The 22265-nt window shown below is 36.5% G+C and overlaps 1 protein-coding gene across 1 annotated transcript in view; it reads left to right on the top strand.

The window, feature by feature from the left end:
• The first annotated feature begins 819 nt into the window (after positions 1–819).
• TNKS (tankyrase) overlaps positions 820–22265 on the top strand; it is a 293729-nt gene continuing 272283 nt past the window's right edge. Inside the window, exon 1 of the mRNA XM_077144426.1 lies at positions 820–1544. Within this exon, the coding sequence (XP_077000541.1) occupies positions 872–1544 (673 nt within the window). The 5' untranslated portion in view covers positions 820–871. The remainder of the gene's footprint in view (positions 1545–22265) is intronic.

The following is a 22265-nucleotide window of genomic DNA, read 5'->3' as shown; positions in this document are numbered from 1 at the left end:
AGGCTCGGCTAAAAGTAGTTTTTAAAAATGGAACATTCATAAGCAGCTGTGTCAAGCTTAGGGTGAGAAATAAAAGTAGAGGTAATAGAATCGGAAAAAGAAATCATAAATTTTAAAAGTTAACATTTACCCAACTATATTATTTCGATTTTATGGAGAGGAAATTGAGAGTGCCAAATGTACACTGTCAGTAAATGGCAAGGAGTGTAAATCCCAATCCCGGCAATCTGAATCATTATTTAAAAATGGAAGTTTAACTATTTTAGAGTGAGAAAATACATAGGGAAGAGTCATAGAGATTAAGAGGCTAACTGGGGGGAAAATACTGCATTTCAAAAGATTACCAGTGGGTAATTAATTATAGTTATGTTTTACTGAGGGCCAGAGGGCTATTTAATCCCGTTAACAATTCTGTGAGGTGGGCATTATCAATTCCACTTTTTCAGATGATGGGAGATGTCATTTTTACAGATTCTCTGCGTATACTGCGTGAGTTACACCTCAATAGCTGGCTCTGCAATAAGATAAGGAAGACTGCAGGAGTCTTGGCGACAGAAGGAAGCAGGGCAAGGCAAAGAGGCTGAAAAACGAGAAATCCAGGAAAAGTTTCTCATTTGTTTTGGCTGTTTCCAGAATTCAAATCTCTTCAGGCGGCCCGCCAAATCGTCACAAAGCCCGCCCCTCAGTCACAAAACCACGCCCCCTTCCTTCGCTGTTTTCTGAGCTCCCAATACTTCCCTCCTTCCCTCTGACCCCGCCCACCAAGCGTAGCATCATTTCCTGTGCGCTGGATGCTGATTGGTCCAGAGGTCGGAAGTGAGGGCGGGCGGAGGGGCCGTTGCCGCAGTGACAGTGCTGGGGGAGTCCGAAGATGGCGGCGTCGCGTCGCTCTCAGCATCATCACCACCATCATCAACAACAGCTACAGCCCGCCCCAGGGGCTTCGGCGCCGCCGCCACCACCTCCTCCCCCACTCAGCCCCGGCCTGGCCCCGGGGACCACCCCAGCTTCCCCCACGGCTGGTGGCTTGGCCCCCTTCGCTTCCCCGCGACACGGCCTAGCGTTGCCGGAGGGGGATGGCAGTCGGGATCCGCCCGACAGGCCCCAATCCCCGGACCCGGTTGACAGTACCAGCTGTTGCAGTACCACCAGCACAATCTGTACTGTCGCCGCCGCTCCCGTGGTCCCGGTGGTTTCTGGTTCATCTGCCGTCGGGGTTGCTTCTAACCCAGCCGGTGGTAGCAGTAATAATCCACCGTCGTCCTCTTCTTCTCCTACTTCTTCCTCATCTTCCTCTCCATCCTCCCCTGGTTCGAGCTTGGCGGAGAGCCCCGAGGCGGCCGGAGTTAGTACCACAGCAACATTGGGATCTGGGTCTGTGGGATCAGGGCCGGGGGTCCCAGCAGTGAGCGGGGCCTTACGAGAACTGCTAGAGGCCTGTCGCAATGGAGACGTGTCCCGGGTGAAGAGGCTGGTGGACGCGGCAAACGTGAATGCTAAGGACATGGCTGGCCGGAAGTCTTCTCCTCTGCACTTCGCTGCAGGTCAGCTATTTTTGAATTTTTTTTTTTTTTTAAAGGCTTTGAGGTTAGGGTTGGGGGTCCAGGTAAGGTAAAAATACTGGTTAATATGATGGGGCCATATGGGGGCGTGGTTATGGTTCTTTAACACTTCACCTGAAGGCAAGAGATTCCTTTCTTTAGTTAGTGCTTGGGTGACGGGGGCGTGGTAGGGGAAAACTGAATTTATTCTTTAGCGTTTGCATCGTGATACCTGTATATTTGTACTCATTCTAAAACTCCCTGTTGTGATATTCTGTAGTTATGGGTGCACTTGAACTTTGCAGTTCTGAGTGTATTGTAATAGACTTTGGCAGTTATAGAGTAGATTTTTTCTTTCGTTTGCTAGTTTTTTTTGTTTGTTTTTACGAGAGTATGTCCCTTGAGAACAGGTCTAGACCAAACGAAATTTAATGTAAGTCCACAAAGTTTTAAGGATCGATCATGGACTTATTAAGTCAATGGAAGACCTAAATGAAATTTGTGAAAAATTCCCCTCTCTTAAGCATGCTACAGTCTAGTTGGGCAGACCAAAACAGTGCCCAAACAATGCAACTGAAGAATATTTGGTTTCATTATGCGATGATGGAAGAAATATAGACTTTGTAGTTCTGAACACCGTTATTTATTAGTTGTCTAACAGACAGTTTACCTAATCTCAGTTGCCTCAGTTTTTTATGAGCAAAAAAAGTGAGAAATATCTGGCACAAAAGATACACTCCAAAAATTCTCCAAAAAATTACTAATTCCTAAACCCAGGACGCCATGCTTTACAGTTTTGTCTAGCAGATAGTCTATTTTCTTTTAAAAAATACACCTAATATCTTTTTATAAATTCAGAGAAGTATAAAATGAAAAGACCATAATCTCACTGCCCAGATATCTGTTATTGGTATTTGAAAAAATAAAGATTATAATTTATATATGTTAGAAACATTACGTTGGAAATATTTACCATATGTATGTATATATATATAAATTCTAATAGGACAGACAATACAAAATGAAAATTGAAAGCACCACACGTTTTATAGGTATCAAAGATAACACACCAAAGATACACTGTTTCTTTATGTCTCACTCCTTCAGTTCTGTTAATAATGAAACAAATGTTAGGAAGTTCATGTATTATTTATCTTTTACTACAACTTGGAAGGTATCTTTATCCTCATTTTACAGATGATTAAGGTGAGGCATATATTGTTTGAATAAGACTGAGTTCACATGGGAAGTAGTGGAATCTGGATTTGAACCCAGGCTTTTTGAACTCAGAGCTTGTGAAATCATGCTTAAACTAACATAACCTATACCTGGGTTAAGGTTTGTTCCCTTTTTTTGAGCGGTTGTATATGGTATTTCTACTTAAGTGTTTTTGGGGAAGAAATAGTGTGTGTGGGACATATATGGTAAGGGTAGCTTTCAGTTATTTTTTTACTGTATCTCATACCTAGAAATACATTCAGTGTTGTGACACGCACAGACACATGCAGAAAATTGAATCAAAAGTTTTGGTAAACAGCTTTCCCTACCATATGTGCTGTATTCTGATATTTTTATAGCCTATGTCATTTCATTTCTCACAAATGCTGTTTGTAAAATGGACTATGATCATCAGTATTAGCAACACTTTTATAGAAAATCTCTATTAGGTTACTGTATTCATTCTTTTTTTTTAGTAGTTTTATTGAGATATATTCACATAACATACAATCCATCCAAGATGTACAATCAGTGAATTTTAGTATAATCATAGAGTTGTTTATTCCTCACCATAGTCAATTTTAGAACATGTTCATTAGTCCAAAAAGAAAAATTGCATACCCATTAGCAGTCACCTCTCATTCCCTCTATCCTTCCCTGGCCCTACATAACCATTAATCTAATTTTGCCTCTATAGATTTATTTATATTTAGAAAATATTAAAATATTACTGTTAACTGTAGTCCGTAGTTTGCCTTAAGTGTATTTTTCCCATCTACCACCCTATTATTAGCATCTTGTACTAGTGGCATACATTTGTTATAGTTCATGAAAGAACATTCTTATATTTGTATTACTCATCACTGACATCATCTACCACAGGCTTCACTGTTACACTGTCCCGTGTTTTATCCTCTAGTTTTCTTGCTAGTAACATATACAACATAGAACTTCTCTTTTCAACCACCTTCACGCACATAATTCAGTGCTTTTAATTATACTCAAAACAGTGTACTAACATCACTTTTATCCAATTCCAAATATTTACAGTCTACCTAAATAGAAATTCTGCACAAATTAGGCATCAGCTCTCCATTCTCTATCTCCATCTATCCCTTGGTAGCCTATATTCTGGTATCTAACTTTATGAGTTTGCTTTTACTACACTTAGTTCATGTTAGTGAGCTCATACTGTATTTGTCCTTTTGTGTTTGGCTTATTTCACTCAACATAATATCCTCCAGATTTATCCATTGTCGTCGCATGCATTAGGACTTCATTCCTTCCTGCTGAAAAATATTCTGTTGTATGTATATACCACATTTTGCTTATTCATTCATTGGTTAATAGATACTTGGGTTGCTTTCATCTTTTGGCAGTTGTGAATAATGCTGCTATGAACATTGGAGTGCAAATATCTAATTGATCCCTGTTTTCAGTTTTTTTGAGTATATGTCTAGAAATGAGATTGGTGGGTCTTATGGTAATTCTTTACTTAACTTTCTCATGAACTACCAAACTGTTTTCCGTAGTGGCTCCAACATTTTATATTCCCACCAACCGTCAACATGTTTCTATTTCTCCACGTCTTCTCCAACATTTGTCATTTTCTGTTTTTTTAATAGCAGCCATTCTAGTTGGTGTGAAATGGTGTATAACGGTATCTCATTGTGGTTTTGTTTTGCCTTTCCCTAATGGCTAATGATGTTGAGCATCTTTCCATTTGCTTTTTGGCCATTTAGCTTTCTTCCTTGGAGAAATGTCTTTTCAAGTCTTTTGCCGATTTTTAAATTGGTTTGTGTGTTTTGGTTGTTGAGTTGTAGGACTTTCTTATATGTTTTGGATATTAAACCCTTATTGGATTTTTGCTTTACAAATATTTTCATCTGTCCCATAGGTTGGCTTTTTATTTTCATAATGAAGTCTCTCGATGTATAGTTTTTAATTCTGAGAAGTCCCATTTATCAGCTTTTTCTTTTGTTTCTCATGGTTTTCATGTAAGTCTAAGAAATCATTCTTTAACACAAGGGCCTGAAGATCTTCCATATGTTTTCTTCTAGGAGTCTTATGATCTTGGCTCTTATGTTTAGGCTTTTTGTTGGGTAATTTTTGTATATGGTGTGAGATAGGGATCATTCTTTTGCATATGAATAGCCTGTTTTCTCAACACCATTTATGTAAGAGATTATTCTTTCCCTATTGAGTGCACGTTTGTCAAAAAGCAGTTGGCCAAAGATGGGAAAGTTTATTTCTGAACTCTCATTTCAATTCCATTGGTTTATATGCCTGTCTTTGTACCAGTACCATGCTGTTTTAATCCTGACTTTGTAATAAGTTTGAAAATCAGAAAGTGTGAGTCCTTCAGCCATTTTTTTTTTTCCAAAATGGCTTTGGCTGTTTTAGGCCCCTTATCCTGTTTGGCTTTTCTGTTTCTGCAAAGAAGGCTGTTGGACTTTTGTCTGCAGTTGTGTTGAATCTGTAAATTCTTTGGGTAGAATTGACATCTTCACATTATCTGGTCTTCCAATCTGTGAACATGGAATAGTCATCCATTTATTTAGGTTTTCTTTAATTTCTTCCCCCAGTAGTGTTGCGTGGTTTTCTCTGTACAAGTCCTTGCACAGTGGTGACAGTGAGCATCCATGTCTTGTTCCTAATCTTAGGGGGAAAGCTTTCAGTCTTTCACCGTTGAGTATGATTTCAGTGGTCGGGTTCCATATATGCCTTTTATCATGTTGTGAATGTTTCCTACTACTACTAGTTTTCAAAGTGTTTTGTCAAGAGGGATGCTGTTTATACCAAATGTCTTTTCTGATAAAATAGGGATGATCATGTAATTTCCCCCTTTGTTTTGTTGATGTGGTGTATTACATTCAATTTTCTTATGTTGAATGATCCTTGCATACCTGGGGTAAATTCCACTTTTATAATAGTGTATAATTCTTGTAATGTGCTGCAGGGTTGAGTTTGCTAGTATTTTATTGAGGATTTTTGCATCTATATTCATAAGGGATATTGATCTGCAATTTCTTTATTTTGGTATCTTAATCTGGCTTTGTTATTAGGGTGATGTTGGCTCATTGGGAGTATTCCGTCCTCTTCAATTTTTTTTTTTGGAAATATTTGAGCAGAACTGTTATTAATTGTTTTTAGAATATTTGGTAAAATTCAACAGTGGAGCCTTCTGGTCCTGGACTTTTCTTTGTTGGGAGGTTTTTTATTTCTGGTTCGATTTTTTAATTTGTTATTGGTGTTGAGAACTTCTGTTTCTTCTTGAGTCAGCATAAGTAGTTTGGGTGTTTCTGGGAATTTGTTCCTTTTATTGGAGTTATTTATCTGAGTATCCTCTTACAATCCTTTTTATTACTGTTGGGTCATTGTAATATCTCCCCTTTCTGAGTTTAGTTATTTTCTTCCTCTCTCATTTTTCTTTGTCAGTCAGTGTTGTTGTTGGAAAATACTACTTTTAATGCCATCTTAAGATGACCATATTAAATGACCATCTTTTAACACAACAACAAATTTTATTGTTGGTTGTAGTTTAATATAAGGCTTTCTCTCCTGTAGATAATGTCTTGATCCTGGTTTTCTTTTGTTCAGAGAATGTCAGTTAAAGAGCTTTGTATATAGTACCATTTAGAGTACATTCTGATGAGATCTTTTAAAAAAATGCTTTCATTAAGCATTGGATTATGAGATTTCATAATATTTACTTTGAGTTGAAGACATTTTAAAATAGGCTTCTTTAATTAATTTGTGGCTTGGACTTTAACTTGGATTATGCTATATATAATAAGGGGCATTTTGGTAGCAAACCCAGCAGGATAAGGGTGTCCGTTTTTTGTTTTCTTTTGATTTTTATGGTGTTGGTGATTGAATTATATGGCCCAGAAAGATAGCTTCTTGATATTGGTCCATATTCTGATTAGTATGGATCTTTTGTAGATAGGATTTTCTGAAGGTGCCAAATTGGGTTTAAATCTGGATTACTAGAGTCATTTATGAACAGAATGAAATTCAGACATAGAGGTTCCACAGAGAGCAGCCAAAAGATGGAAGCCAGTGGAATCCAGAAGAGAAAGAGAAGAGACCACTATATGCAGTGCTATATGATGGAAAAGCCAAGCTACCCCAAGATAGCTAGCCAACTAGAAGATACCAACCCTGGGAGAAAGCAAGTTCTAGCCTCTAAAACCATGAGCCACTAAATTCTTGTTGTTCAGCCAACCTATTATGTGTTTTTTGCTTTAGCTAAAAGTGGATACCATCATATGGTTTGGCTTAAACAATGGGAATTTATTAGCTTACAAGCTTACAGTTTTGAGGCTATAATAATGTCCAAATCAAGGTGATACTTTCTACCTGAATCCTGTCTGCCAGTGATCATTGGCTCCTCTGCCATATGGTGGCATCTGGTGCTCTTTCCTCTCATGGATTTTGTTGCTTTCAGTTTCTTACTTCGTTGGCTTTCACTCTCTCTTTCTGTATTCATTTTGTTTATAAAAGACTTCAGTAATAGAATTAAGCCCTGCCTTGAATTAGATGGTTTGCACCTTAACTGAAGTAACCTCATGAAAAGCTCCTACTTAAAATGGGTTTACACCCACAGGAATTGATTAGATTTAAGAACATATTTTTTTCTGAGGTACATAGCTTCAAACCACCACAGATGTTATCCACTACTGCACATATTTGTCCATGTAGAGATTGCCCAATTCATTCCTGACTCTTCTGTTTTTCAGCCTGACCATGCTTGCCTTTTTTGTTCATTCGCCACGGTGCAAATATATTCTTAGTGAAAAAACGCTTTGTCTTCTAAGCTATTGTCTTTTAGTCTGTAAGAAAAGAACCAGAATTCTTTAGTCGTGGAGTGAGAATCTTTTATACTTTTCATTGTCTGTTAAAGTAATTGTTTAAACTTTCAGGGTCATTGATTATACCTTTCTTCAGGGTTTAAGAAGGGTCTAATTTTAAAATAGAAGAAAATGAACCAGCTTCATATATATATTTTCCCAGACCTCAAATTGTTGAGGTAAAAGAAAAATTTGATGACAAAATACCTTTTACTTAATGTTTTCTTGAAACCCTCACTTTGCTTAAGGTCTCATGTTAAGAAAAGTTCACATAGAACTTTGTTATGAAAATGGCAAAGTGTATATCTGTATCTTATATCATCTATTTCTGTATCATCATCTATATCTATATCTAGATATATCTATAGCTTCCTTTTTGTTTTGATGATAGCCCGTTTGAGCAAATGATTTAAAGAATAAATTAGCTATTTGTAAGATGCTTTTAAACGTTATCTCTGATTGTGAAAAATTGATAAAAGCCGACTTCAGAATGCCTTTCGCTACCTAGAGTTCAGTATTCATTTAAAGATTTGTCATTTGATTGGATGTCTGTACAAATTATAAGTGTGCATTCACTTAGTTTTGACAAGTACAAACAGTGATCTAGTCAACCCCTTATAGAAGTTTGCCATAGCCTAGGAAATTTCCCTTATGCCCCTTCCCTCAATTCCTGCTCTAGCCTCTCTTCAGAGGCAACTACTGTTCTGACTTTTTTTCCACTATAGTGTAAGGGTTGCCTTCTGAAACAGAAGTTCATATAAATGGAATTACACAAAATATACTGTTTTATGTAAGGTTTCTTTTGTTTAGCATAATATTTTTTGAGGGGGTGGGGTGGGGTAGTTAGGTACTACGTGGTTTTGGAATTGAATCCAGTTCTCCCAGATGGAAGGCGAGCATTCTACTACTGAACCTCCCATGCATCCTTTAGCATAATGTTTTTGATGTTTTAATGTGTGTAAATTCCTTCTTATTGCAGAAATATCTTGTTGTATGAATATCATAGTTTGTTTATCCTTTCTCCTATTGATGGATGTTTAATACTGTTTCCAGTTTTTGGGTATTATGAATTGAAAGCTGCTGTTCATAATTCTTGCAGAATTCTTTTTGCGGACATAAATTTTCTTTTTTCTTGGATAAATACCTAGGATTAGAATTGCTGGGCCTTGTAGGATAGGTAAAAGTAGGTGAATATTCAGTTTTTAAAGAAACTGCCAAAACTTGAGTGGCCGCACCATTTCCATTCCCCTCAAAGCTGATGACAATTACTGTTGTTTTATATTTGTTGTTCTCAGGTGTTTTAATTTTAACTATTTTGGTAGCAATACAGTGGCATCTCACTGGTTTTATCTGCATTTCTTTAAAGACTGTGATAAACGCTTTTAGTGTACTTATTTGTCACTTATATATCTTTTTGAAATTTTTCCCATTTCTTTATTGGACAAACTTCACTTTTATTGAATTGCTTATTTTTTACTAGTCTTATGTCAGATAAGTGTTATATAAATATGTTCTCCTAGTCTGTGGATCATTTTCCTAATGGGATACTTTGATGAGCAGAAGTTTCAAATCTAATTAAGTTTTACTTAATTAAATTTATTTTTTCTATTTTTCTTTTATGGTTATTGCTTTCTATGACTTATGACCCGAATAAGAACTTTCATTTATCTCTAAGTTCCAAAGATATTCCCTATATTTTATGCTAAAAGGTTTATGATTTTAGTGTTTACATTTTGGTTTCTGATCCATCTTTGTTTTGTATGTGCTGTTGAATTTGGGGGTTGATGTGTCCCCCCCATTTATATCTAATTATTTTAGCACCATTTGTTGAAAAGATCTTCTTTTCCTTATTAGATTGCTTTTGTGATGTTGTTAAATCAGATATCTGGATAAGTAGGAGTCTGTTTCTTAGTTCTTCATTCTTTTCCATTGACTTGTTTGTTTTTACACCAAAACTACACTGGCCTGATTTCTGTAGCTTTGTAGTTAGTTTTGAAGTTGGGTAGTATAAGTACTTCAATTTGGCTCATCTAAGATTGCATTTCCATTGAAATTTTAGAATCAGATTATCAGTTGCTACAAAAATTAAAAATTATGATTGGTATCATGTCAAAGTATAGATAACTTGTAATTTTAGGTGTAAAAGTCTTTGAGGACTTTGGTAAAATAATATTTCTAAATAATTAGGATGTGTATTGATAACATCATAAATGGATTTTAAAATTTTTTAATTTTTCACTTGTTTGCTGTTTATTTATTAACTTCTGGTAAAAACTGATATTGAAAGTCTGATAATAACCTGATTTTCTTTTACTCCTTTTTGTCCTGGATGTCCAAAGCATTTTTTTCCTCTTTAAAATACAGTTATTTTATTGGCGTATGTCTTGGTAGTAGCCTTTTAGTTTGATTTTCTCAGGTACATGGTGTGCCTTTTTCTTACTTAATTTCAGGAAAAAATTTTCCTGAATTACAGTTTTTGGTATTCGTTCTTGCTTTTATGTATATTGGCACTTTGCCTGTTTTATAAATCTGTCACTTGTTCTTGAATCCTTTTTAAAAAAAATCTTTCTTTTCATTTTGATAAAAGACAATTTCCCCTTTGATAACCTTCTGTTTCTCTTAAAGCAGGAGTTGGAAAACTTTCTGTAAAGGGCTGGATGGTAAATGAATTTTCAATTTTTAGGCCAAATAGTCTTTTCACAATTACTGAGCTCTGCTGTTTTACCATGAAAATATCCATAAGCAATATGTAAATAATGGGTGTGGCTGTGTCTCAAAGAAACTTTATTTACAAAAACAGACAGTAGGCCATATTTGGTTCATGGCTCCTATTTAGCCCCAGTCATAAGGTGTTATCTGTTGTATTTTTTCACTTACATATTCCTTCTTGTTTAGTCTTCACTTCTGAAATGATTTTTCTTTTACTTTGAATTATTTCCTAAGTTCTGTCATTTTGTTTCATGTTGTTACAAGATGTATAATGTTCTTGGATCATCTTCATATTGTCTTTTAGCTAATATTGAACATAGTAGACCATAGTTTTATCCTTTTTATGGGCATTTTCTAATGGTATAAATTCATTACCTGAGGAATGTTATTCTGCTTAAATTTGTTATAAGAGCTTTGACTTCACTTTTTTCTATTGCTTATTTTTAAAATTTTTAGAGGAATTAATTACTAAATAATTTCAGGTATAAAAAAAGAGGTCTCAAAAGTTAACAGCAATTCTTCTTATCCTTTCTTTGCATGTTGGACATGGAACTCTGGCCTAGAATATATGAGGTCTCTCAGAAAAGTTGCAGGATCATCTTAAGTGGTAGCATTTAAATTATGAAACATTCTTACCACTTAAATGCTACCACTTAAGATGCTGTTCCTCAGTGTATAGCTTATATGAGATTTTTTTTTTTTTTTTTTTAGGGAGCCTTAACCAAGAAACATTCTTCCAAAGACATTTTGTAGATAAAATCTCTTTATAGTCTCTTTAAATAGAGGTCTGCTCAAGAAGTTTGGACCTGTCACCTACTGTGTTAGTTAGATTCAGTTGTCAACTTGGCCAGGTGAGCATACCTAATCTTTTTGCTGCGAACATAAGCCAATGGTATGTGAACCTCATCTGTTGCTAATTACATCTGCAGTCGGCTAGGAGGCGTGTCTGCTGCAATGAGTGACGTTTGACTTAATTGGCTGGTGCTTAAATGAGAGATTGCAACGTAGCACAGCTAAGCAGCTCGGCATTCCTCATCTCAGCACTTGCAGCTCAGCCCAGGCCTTTGGAGATGCAGAAAGAAATCACCCCGGGGAAAGTTGTTGGAACCCAGGGGCCTGGAGAGAAGACCAGCAGAGACCATCCTGTGCCTTCCACGTAAGAAAGAACCTCGGTGGAAAGTTAGCTGCCTTTCCTCTGAAGAACCAACAAAATAAATCCCCTTTTATTAAAAGCCAATCCGTCTCTGGTGTGTTGCCTTCCGGCAGCTAGCAAACTAGAACACCTACCTTTTTTTTCCTCCCAGAGTCAACTTCTTCCTGCCCATGGGATTGAATGGATCACAGGCCAGGTGTTCCTTCCTTCCAGCTCTGAAGTGATTATTTAGCAGGGAGAGGCTAAAATATGAATGAATGAGTGTATGTGTGTATGTATGTGTGTATGTTTGTATGTCAAGAATAGAAGACCTATTATCAAGGGCCAAGTTGTGAGCATAAATATTTGTTAAAAAAGAGATCTTTCACCTTCCATGTGGGAGACCTGGGTTTGATTCCCAAACCATGCACGCCCCCCCCCCCCCCAAAAAAAAGAGATCTTAAGCTTGGAACCCAAAAAGAAGAAAAGTAACAAAGGAATGTAAACGATGTTGAGAAAATATATTTTATCATAGTGTTAGATTTTGGAAAGGTGTTAACATCCACATGACCCTTGTGATAAAATGAAGGGTAAATACTAGATAGTTTGCTCTTAAGTGTATTTAATAGCCTCCTTTTGCTTCGTGGAAAAAGAAATCTGGGTAGTTCACTGTAGAATATACTTTGAACAGACTGGTTCCTCTTAAATTCTTATTTTTCTCATATGTCAGAGTCCTTGAAGTTAGTTTGGTCCATATTTACTCTTCTGACAGTTAAGCTCAGGAAAGTAGGATATATCTCTGATCTTGGAGGATTTAATACCAGGTATCATTCAGTTGGATTTATAATAAGAATTGAGCAGGATGGGTCATTTTTAGGGATTTCTACAGAAGCTTGGGTATTCAGGATAACACTGAGGGTCATTGTCTAAAAATCATGAGGGAAGTTATGAGTGTTTCCGTGTGCTCACTGATTTTTCCTTTTAGGGCCTCTTCAGATTTCCAAGATTGCTTTTCTGCATGCTGCGTTGCTGTTTTTTTTTGAAAACTTGTTTTGCCTGTTTGTTCAGGTATCAATATGTAGAATTAAAGCAGTGTGAACTGGATCCTCTCTTAAAAAAAGTTCTTTTTGAGGCTCTTTATCACTGTATCATCTTCCTTTTTAATTTACACAAGTGTTTTTTATTTAAATTATAGGATGGGGAAATAAAGTAATTGATGTCATATTTCTTCTTTTGTGTTTTCTGTGTGATATAGACTAACTGTTGATGGCAGGATTTCTTTTTTTCTAAGATAAAAGACTTACAACTTTTTTCTTCTGTGGTAAATTAAAATAAAAATAAATGAAGAGATGTTTCATTTGGTATTTAGTAGATGATTTCTGTAAACTACCAGTCCAGATTGGAAAGTAGTTGTTTTGAATTTACCAATTGACTGAGAAAACTTAAAGCTGTAGTCCCTATATCATCAGTTATAGTTGAAAAAAAAAGACTAAGCCTTCCATTGCCCGGTTAACTATAATGATAGTTTTGTATGTAACTGAACATTGAAAAGATATATTCATGTTCCATGGAAACTGTATTGACATTCTCATCCATTTTAGTAGTAAGATGTACAGTTCTAAAAATAATAATTAAAAAAGATGTGCAGTTCTTCATTTTCAAATGCTGAAGCTGTTCTCATGTTGACTGTGGAAATTTGGTCTTTTTTTTTTTTTTTTTTTTTTTAAAGAAAGACAGACAGAGAAGGAAGGAAGGATGGAAGGAAGGAAGGGAGGAAGAAAGGGAAACATCTTTAAACATTTTCTTATTTTATTATATTTTGTTTGTTTGTTTGTTTTTTACATGGGCTGGGGCCGGGAATCGAACCGGGGTCCTCCGGCATAGCAGGCAAGCGCTCTTGCCCGCTGAGCCACCGCGGCCCGCCGAAATTTGGTCTTTTTGAAAGAAATGATGTAGGATTTAACTATTTTTTTCTGACAGTGTGAGAAGATGTGCCAGTTTGTAAAGGTTTATGTACCCTAGAAAAGCCATGTTTTAATCCTAATCAACCTTGTGGGAGAACGGTTTCCTCTAATCTCTGTTCAGTACTGTGTGTTGGAAGCTTTAGCTTATTTCCATGGAAATGTGACTCAATCAAGTATGGCTATTAAACTTGATTAGGTGGAGACTCAACATGAAACAGTCTTCATGAAACAAGAAGACAGAAGAGAAAGCTAGCAGACTTCACCATGTGCCTTTGCAGCTTAGAGAGAAACCCTGAACATCATCAACCTTTTTGAATCAAGGTATCTTTCCATGGATGCCTTAGATTGGACATTTCTATAGACTTGTTTTATTTGGGATATTTTCTCGGCCTTAGAGCTATAAACTGGCAGCTTATTAAATTACCCTCTTTAAAAACCATTCTGTTTCTGGTATATTGCATTCCGACAGCTAGCAGACTAGAACACCCACCAAAATTTAAAAGTACCAAAATGTAACTGCTATTCTATTGGGATTTTATGAAAGTGGATAAATTTTGGGTATGTAAGAAGAGAAATCCATTATTTAATTCAGTGAATTGCATATAGTAGGTAGTCTATTAATATATGAACACATGAACTTTGTAACAACGCTTGCAGTTTCTGATCTTCTGATTTTCTTAAATGTGCAAGTAGTAATCCTTGTATATTATTCTAGTCCTTACTATTAAAGTGCTTTCACTGCTCTATTGGTATTTATATGAATGAACTTAGTTTGCACTTTCTGTATGTAATTTATTTATTTATTTATTTAGTTATTTTTTACGTAGGTGGGCACCGGGAATCGAACCCCGGTCCTCTGGCATGGCAGGCAAGCATTCGTGCCTGCTGAGCCACCATGGCCCGTCTGTATGTAATTTTATTTAGTCGTTACAGCAACCATACATGGTAAATTTTAGCCCTATTTTACAGATGAGGAAACTGAGACTCAGTAATTGGCTTTTCCAGGATCACATAGTTAAGTGATAGAGTGGAATTTAAACCCAGGTTGTCCTAAAGTTGTTTAATCCATGCTGCTCAAATGGAAAGTTGGTAGCTGTGAGAAACGCAGTGTATATTTTCTTATTTTGTAATTTGACTATTCCTGTATTCCCATATCTCCTTTCTGGATAAAGAAGTACAGATTTTGGAACATACAGTAAAAAGTAGTCAATTATCTCACTATCCCCAAGGCCGCCAGTGTAGACATTTGACGTATTTCTTTCAGCCCTTTTGCTAGGCATTTCAATAAAGTAAAAATGCATGTAGATGGTTTCCTAAAATATTGTGACTTCAGGATTCCATTGAGGCCATGTTTTTAGTAAGGAGGATATTAGAACATTACTTTGCAGTTACTAGAGTGTTGGACTATGATCTTTTGTTTAATTGTTTAAAGAATAAAGCAAACATTTCAAACAGTAAATAAAATATATGGGGGTATATCGTCATAGAGGTCATTCTGGCCTCTGTTGTTCTAGAGAGAACTTACTTCATCAGCAACATGAAATATGGAAAATATTATAATCAATAAAGTGAAACTTATTGCTCTGTTGAGGATACTCTTTTCATTTCTCCTTTGTTATTTGCATATCTTTCTTTGGCAGACTAGAACTCCCCTACATATCTGTCCTTTTTTGGCAGAATGGAATGCCTACTAATGAAGTGTTTGTAAAAACTCAAGAGAACTTCATGCAACTTGCTTAATTAACAGTCACTAGGAGAATTCCATGATGTATTTTTCCTCGACCTGATTTTCAGGAATTTGACTAGACCCTGAAACTTTGTAGTAGCTCAGTAACAGAATGTTGTAAGGCACTAAGGAAGAAGATGATGAGTGTGGTATTGTTTCCTGTCCTTGAGGAAGTTTATAGTTAAAATGCAGTAGACTTCAAACTTTTAAATCTCACAGGTCTTTTGTACTCTTAAAAGTAATCGAAGGAATGAGGGCTTATAATTCTGTATAGCTGAAAGTAAGACCTGGATACATCCCAGAGTATGTTGGGCAAATAATTTTAAAATACTGACAAATCCCTTGAGGGACTGGAAAAAAAAACATGAAACTATTAAACTTTTCCACCTGGGCAACCCTGGATATTCTCTCAAATGTTACCGACGCCTAGGTCCAAGCCCTTAATCTTAGGCTTGCTCTTACTAAACTTACTTCTGTAGTGGAGACGCTAAGTCTATGTATAATTATGCCTAAGAGTTACTTCCTGAGAACTTCCTTTGTTGCTCAAATGTGACCTCTCTCTCAGACCAACTCTGCAAGTAAAATCATTATTGATATCTGAGGATGTGAGTTTCACTGGCATGTGGGACATGTCTCCAAGGAATGAGCCTGACTCTGGCACCATGGGATCGACAATGCCTTCCTAATCAAAAGGTGGAAAAGAAATATAACAAAGCAGGGTATCAGTGGCTAAGAGAGTTCAAATAGAGTTGAAAGGCTATTCTAGAGGCTACGCTTATGCAATGTTCAGCTAGATATTGCTAATTGCCAAGATTTGCCAAATCCCAACCAACATTATTACCATTAACCCTGAAGAACATCCAGGGTCCTGAGATCCTACAGAAGTTGCACGCACTGTTTAGTTTTCAAAAACTAAAAACCTTCAGATGGATCTTAGGCCAGATAAATCCAGAAACACAGAAGTACTAGTCTTTCCAAGAATATCAGCTAGTTTCATCCTTCTATCCCATATTGTCTACATGTGTTTTCAAAATGAAAAAAGTTAGATTGGGCGTAACCCAAATATCCCTAAAGATTGGAGGAAGATCAAAGGAGGAGGAGGAGGTATAACAGAGCAGTTAGGATTTAACAAATGAATATGACTACTGAATTGATATGTTGATATTTCTTTATAGTCTCTAGTGTCTTGGAGCAGCTAGAAGGAAAAACCTGTAATTGTGGACCTTTAACCCATACTAAACTTTGCAATAGCTGTAGAACAATAAATTTCAGTGTACTTTGAAAGTTACTTTTTTGTATATGTGTTATATTTCACAATAAAAAATGTTAAAAATAATCAAAAGCGCTTTTGTTTATGTGGGTTATGTGTATAGAGATTTATCATATTAAAATTAAAATTGAGAAATTTAAAAATAACAGGGCGGTGCAGTGGTGGCTTAGTGGCAGAATCCTCACCTGCAGTGCCCGGGGCCCGGGTCTGATTCCTGGTGCCTGCCCATGCTTTAAAAAATAAAAAAATGTGTGTGTGTGTGTATATATATAATATTAATCATATTTTCAAATCATTACTTTTCATTAAAAGTGCTATTTACTATAGCATTTAACTGAGTTTACTGTACATATATATGTGTGTATATACAGTAAACTCAGTTAAATGTTATAGTAAATAGCACTTTTAATGAAAAGTAATGATTTGAAAATATGACTAATGAGGAGAGGCATTATTTTACAGTTTCCAAAACACTTTCATGTTTGACTTAATAAAAGGCAGCTGAATTCACATCTGCTTCTGCATGCTATTTGTCATAATGTATTCTTTGGATTGAAGTAAATGAAGAAAATCTTGCTTCAAACAGGTATGTAATTGGAAAAGGAAGGAATAGTTTAATAGCGTTTTCAGATACTTGTGGACTTTTTTTTCTGATACCCAAACTAAAGCAGTAATTTCTTGAAGGTTAGATACAGTATGGAATCTGAAGCCATTTCCATGATCTTTATATATTCTGTTATGTTCAAATCTATTTGGTCTTTGTACACTTTTGAATGGATCTTGTACATATTTTGGTCATTTGGAAAATATTGGTTCACTGAGTTATGCACATTTTCAAATTTTTATTGTAATAAATAACGCATTTGTATCACCATCAATCTCACCAGAAATGTATTGTGTTGGGTGGTCAGATGCAAGTTTTACAGAATTCTGATATTTGCTTCAAAGCAAAAGTTTTATAGTCAGAAACAAATACTGTTGGTTGTTTTCCTTTGTTCATTTTTGGGAAATTGTCTGCCAAATACCCAAATCTGGATAACCATAGTTTTTTGTTTTTTGTTTTTCCATTAATGCCTATTTCCATATTTATTTGGAATTTTTATATTGTTGCATTTTGAGTCCCTTCTCATTTTTTTCTGAATATTTTTCTCATGTATTTTCTTTGTCATTACCATGGGGTTAAAATGTAACATATTGAATCTATGACAGTCATATTTTATTTGATACCAACGTATCTTCAATCACATACATACATACTTTTCTTATACCCCTATGTCAACCCACTGTTTTTTGTAGATATAAGTTGTATTTTTGTACATTGTCCAAAATAATTAATTTTTTATTAATTTTATGCATTTATTTATACTTGCAACTATAAAAAGTAAGTAGTGCTGTAACATAACAAAAATACAATACAATATTACTGGCTTTATAATTATCCTATGGTTACTTCAGCTGAAGGTCTTTATTTATTCATGCTGTTTGCATTAGCTTTCTAGTGTCCTTTCCTTTCTGCCTGAAGAACTCTCTTTAGCGTTGCTTGTAGGGAAGGTCAAGTATTAATGAACCCCCTCAGTTTTGTTTATATCAGAACCTAATCTCCAAGTCATTTTTTTTTTAACTTTTTAATTGTATAATGTAACATATATACAAAGCTACAAAAGAAAAAAGCCATGGTTTTCAAAGCACTACTCAACAAATAGTTACAGGACAACTCCCAGAGTTTGTCATGGGCTACCATACCATCATCTCAGATTTTTCCTTCTGGTTGCTTCAGAACATTGGAGGCTAGAAGGAATAAATATTTTCATTATCACAATTGATTTTTTTTTCTTTTTTGTGAAAAATAACATATATACAAAACAATAAATTTCAATGCACAGGACAACAATTAGTTGTAGACCAGATTTCAGAGTTTGGTATGCATTACTATTCCCCTATTTTAGGTTTTTACTTCTAGCTGTTCTAAGATACTGGAGACTAAAGGAATGTCAATATAATGATTTGGCAGTTATACTTTGTTTTGGGGTTAGTTTACTGTTCTTTCTCTAGTTCTTCCAAGTGGACAGTTAATTCCTCTATTTTTATTCTTTCTTCTTTTTTGATATAGGTATTTAGGGCAATAAATTTCCCTCTTAGCACTGCCTTTGTTGCATCCCATAGATTTTGATACGTTGTGTTTTCATTTTCATTTGTCTCAAGATATTTACTGATTTCTCTTATAATTTCTTTCTTGACCTACTGGTTGTTTAACAGTGTGTTGTTGAGCCTCCATATATTTGTGGATTTTCTGGCACTCTGCCTATTATTGATTTCCAACTTCATTCCCTTATGACTTGAGAAAGTGTTTTGTATGATTTCAATCTTTTAAAATTTATTGAGACTTGCTTTGTGACCCAGCATATGGTCTATCCTTGAGTGTTGGAAAAGCCATAAAATATCGCCATCAGCTAACCAGCCATCAGCTACCCAACACTTGAGAATGATCCATGAGCTCTTGAGAAAAAGGTGTATCCTGCTGTTGTGGGGTGTAATGTTCTACAAATGTCTGTTAAGTCTAGCTCATTTATTGTTTTATTCAAATTCTCTGTTTCTTTATGGATCCTCTGTCTAGGTGTTCTGTCAGTAGATGAGAGTGGGGAATTGGAGTCTCCAGCTATTATGGTAGATGTGTCTATTTCTCTTTTTAGTGGCTGCCTCATATATTTTGGAGCATTCTGGCTCAGTGGAAAAATATTTATGACTGTTACGTCTTTTTGAAGTGTTCCTTTTATTAATACATAGTGTCCTTCTTTGTCTCTTTTAACTGTTTTACATTTGAAGTCTAATTTGTTGGATATTAGTATAGGTAGCTACTCCTGCTCTTTTTTGATTGCTATTTGCGTGAAATATCTTTTCCCAACCTTTCACTTTCAACCTTTATCCTTGGTTCTAAGGTGCATTTCTTGTAGACAGCATATAGATGGTTCCTGTTTTTTAATCCATTCTGCCAGTCTATGTCTTTTGATTGGGGAGTTTAATCCATTAACATTTAGTGTTATTACTGTATGGGCAGTACTTCTGTCATTTTGCCATTTGGATTTTATATGTCATATCTAATTTTTCTTCTTTTTATCTTAACTGATAGTCTTCATTTCTACATTCTTCTCCACACCTCTCTCTCCTGTCTTTTCCTATCTGTCTCTAGTGCTCCCTTTAGTATTTCTTGCAGAGCTGGTCTCTAGGTCACAAATTCTCTTGGTGATTTTTTTGTCTGAAAATGTTTTAATTTCTCTCTCGTTTTTGACAGACAGTTTTGCTGGATAAAGAATTCTTGGTTGGCAGTTTTTCTCTTTTAGTAACTTAAATATATCATCCCACTGTCTTCTCACCTCCATGGTTTTTGCTGAGAAATCTATGCAAGTCTTATTGGGCTTCCCTTGTATGTGATGGATTGCTTTTCTCTTGCTGCTTTCAAGATTTTCTCTTTCTCTTTGACCTCTGACATTCTGATTAGTAAGTGTCTTGGAGTATGTCTATTTTGGTCTGTTCTGTTTGGGGCACGTTGTACTTCTTGGATCTGTAGTTTTAAGTTTTTCATAATGGTTGGGAAATTTTCAGTGATAATTTCCTCCATTAGTTTTTCTCCTCCTTTTCCCCTCTCTTCTCCTTCTGGAATGCCCACAACACATATATTCGTGTGCTTCATGTTGTCATTCAGTTCCCTGAGTCCCTGCTCATATTTTTCTATTCTTTTTCCTGTTTTCTTTTGCTTGTCGGATTTCAGATGTTCTGTCCTCCAGTTCACTAATCCTATCTTCTGCCTCTTGAAATCTAACACTGTAGGTCTCCATTGTTTTTTTCATCTCTTCCACTGTGCCTTTCATTCCCATAAGTTCTGTGATTTTTTTTTCAGACTTTCGATTTCTTTGTTCATTCCTTGCCTTCTTTATATCCTCCTTCAGTTCATGGGTTTGATTTTTGATGACGTTTTCCAAGTCAGTTCAAACATTCTGAATTAATTGTTTCAATTCCTGTATCTCACTTGAATTGTTGGTTTCTTCCTTTGACTAGGCCACGTCTTCAAATTTCCTAGTATAATTGTTATTTTTTGCTGGTTTCTAGGCATTTAATTACCTTAATTAGTTTATTCTGGAGATCATTTTCACTTTTTTTTACCTAGGATTTTCTTGCTGGATGACTTTGTTGTCTGTCTATTCTTTGACATTCAGTTCAGTTTATTCTAGACCTCTAGCTTTAGGTTTTGTTTAACAGATCAGAGTTTTTCAGTTCTTGTTTTCTTGTTTCTTGCCCTGCCTGTATGGTGCCTTCCCCCCCCCCCCCACCTGTAGGAGGGTCTACTTAGATTTTATAGACCCCATCCAGATTTTCCCAGACCAAGCTGACCTTCTCTCAGAAGAAAAGAGTCACCTGTGTCAGTTTTCCCTGAGGGTGAGAACCAGCAGGTTGAAACGCTTTCCTATGAAGCATCTGGACTCTGTGTTTTTCCTATTCTGCCCACTGTATGGTGCTTTTCTGCCTGCTGGTCCCACCTGCATAAGGTGATGTGGTACCTTTAACTTCATCAGACTCTCCTTGCTGGGGGTGTGGTTGAGGCAGAGGAGAGGTTGAAGGCTAGCTTTAATTGCTTCACTTTTCCAGACCCTGGGTCTGAATTCTTTGAGGGAGGGAATCCACCTGTGCTGGGCCCCACCTCTCTCCCCAGGAAGGCACAGGCTCCAGACAAACACTCAGATAAGCTTAATTCTGCCTATACCCGGGGTAATTGGAGCCTGAGAAGCCTTGCAGTTGTATCTAAAGAGTAATCAAGCAACAAAAAAAGAAAAATCCTTCTCAGAGCAGGAACAACACCCTCCCCCCTTCCTAGGGTTTGCCAATCAAGAGCTTAAGTTGGTACATTGCTCTGTGCATCTCCAGGTCCTGTGTGCCTCCTCCTTTCCTTCAGGGCCCAGACCTTTTCAGATCCAAAAAAAATCTGTTTGCTTTTTTGTTTTCTTTTTCCGTCAACCCTGATCCCTCTGGGCCAATGCAAAAACCAGCAACCTTTGCTTTTACTAGAGGTTCAGCTGAGTTGGGTGCCTATTTTTAATAGTCAGAATTTGTTAATTAATTCCATAATTGGAGCTTGGTTGTGCTCAGTCCCTGCTGCTGGTAAAGTCTCTTTTCTTTTACCTCTGGGAAACAGCCTGTCGGGGAGGGGTGCCAGCTGCCACAGTTTGGGGAACTCTTGGTTCTGGGTGGGCTCACAGCCCAGTCCAGCTTGTCCAGACTGGAATACGTTTGTGTCCAGTCACTGACGTGGCCCCAGCACTTGTTCTGTACTGTTACTGCCTATTACTGTTCTAGCTGCTCTGGAGGACAGACTAAATCCCACACCTTGCCAAGCTGCCATCTTGACCTAATCCACATACTTGTTTGTTAAACCCTACCTTCCCTGTATAACTTCCACCATCACCTTTGATCTTTCTCCCACTCTTTAGGGGTATTTGGGCTATGCCCAGTGTAACTTTTTCACATTGGAAGGGCTGTCAATATGAGTAGGGAGATGAAGCTAGCTGATGTTCTGGAAAGGCTGGCCCCTCTAGGATTCAGGACTTTTCTGGTCCAGGGACTCATCTGGAGGTTGTAGGTTTTTGGAAAGCTACCCTAGTGCGTGGAACCTTTGTAGAATCTTATATATTGCCCCAGGTGTTCTTTAGAATTGGCTGGAATGGTTTTGGTTGGGGTTTGGCAAGTTAAGAGAGGTAGCAGTGTCTAATTGAAGATTGTGTAAGGGTGACCTCCAGAGTAGCTTCTTGACCCTATTAGAACTCTCTCAGCCATTGAAACTTTATTAGTTATATTTCTTTTCC

Source organism: Tamandua tetradactyla, chromosome 26 (assembly GCF_023851605.1).
Source record: "Tamandua tetradactyla isolate mTamTet1 chromosome 26, mTamTet1.pri, whole genome shotgun sequence".
In the NCBI taxonomy this organism is placed as follows: domain Eukaryota; kingdom Metazoa; phylum Chordata; class Mammalia; order Pilosa; family Myrmecophagidae; genus Tamandua; species Tamandua tetradactyla.
The sequence above is the reverse complement of the archived record's forward strand: the minus strand, read 5'-3'. Positions and strand labels throughout refer to the sequence as shown.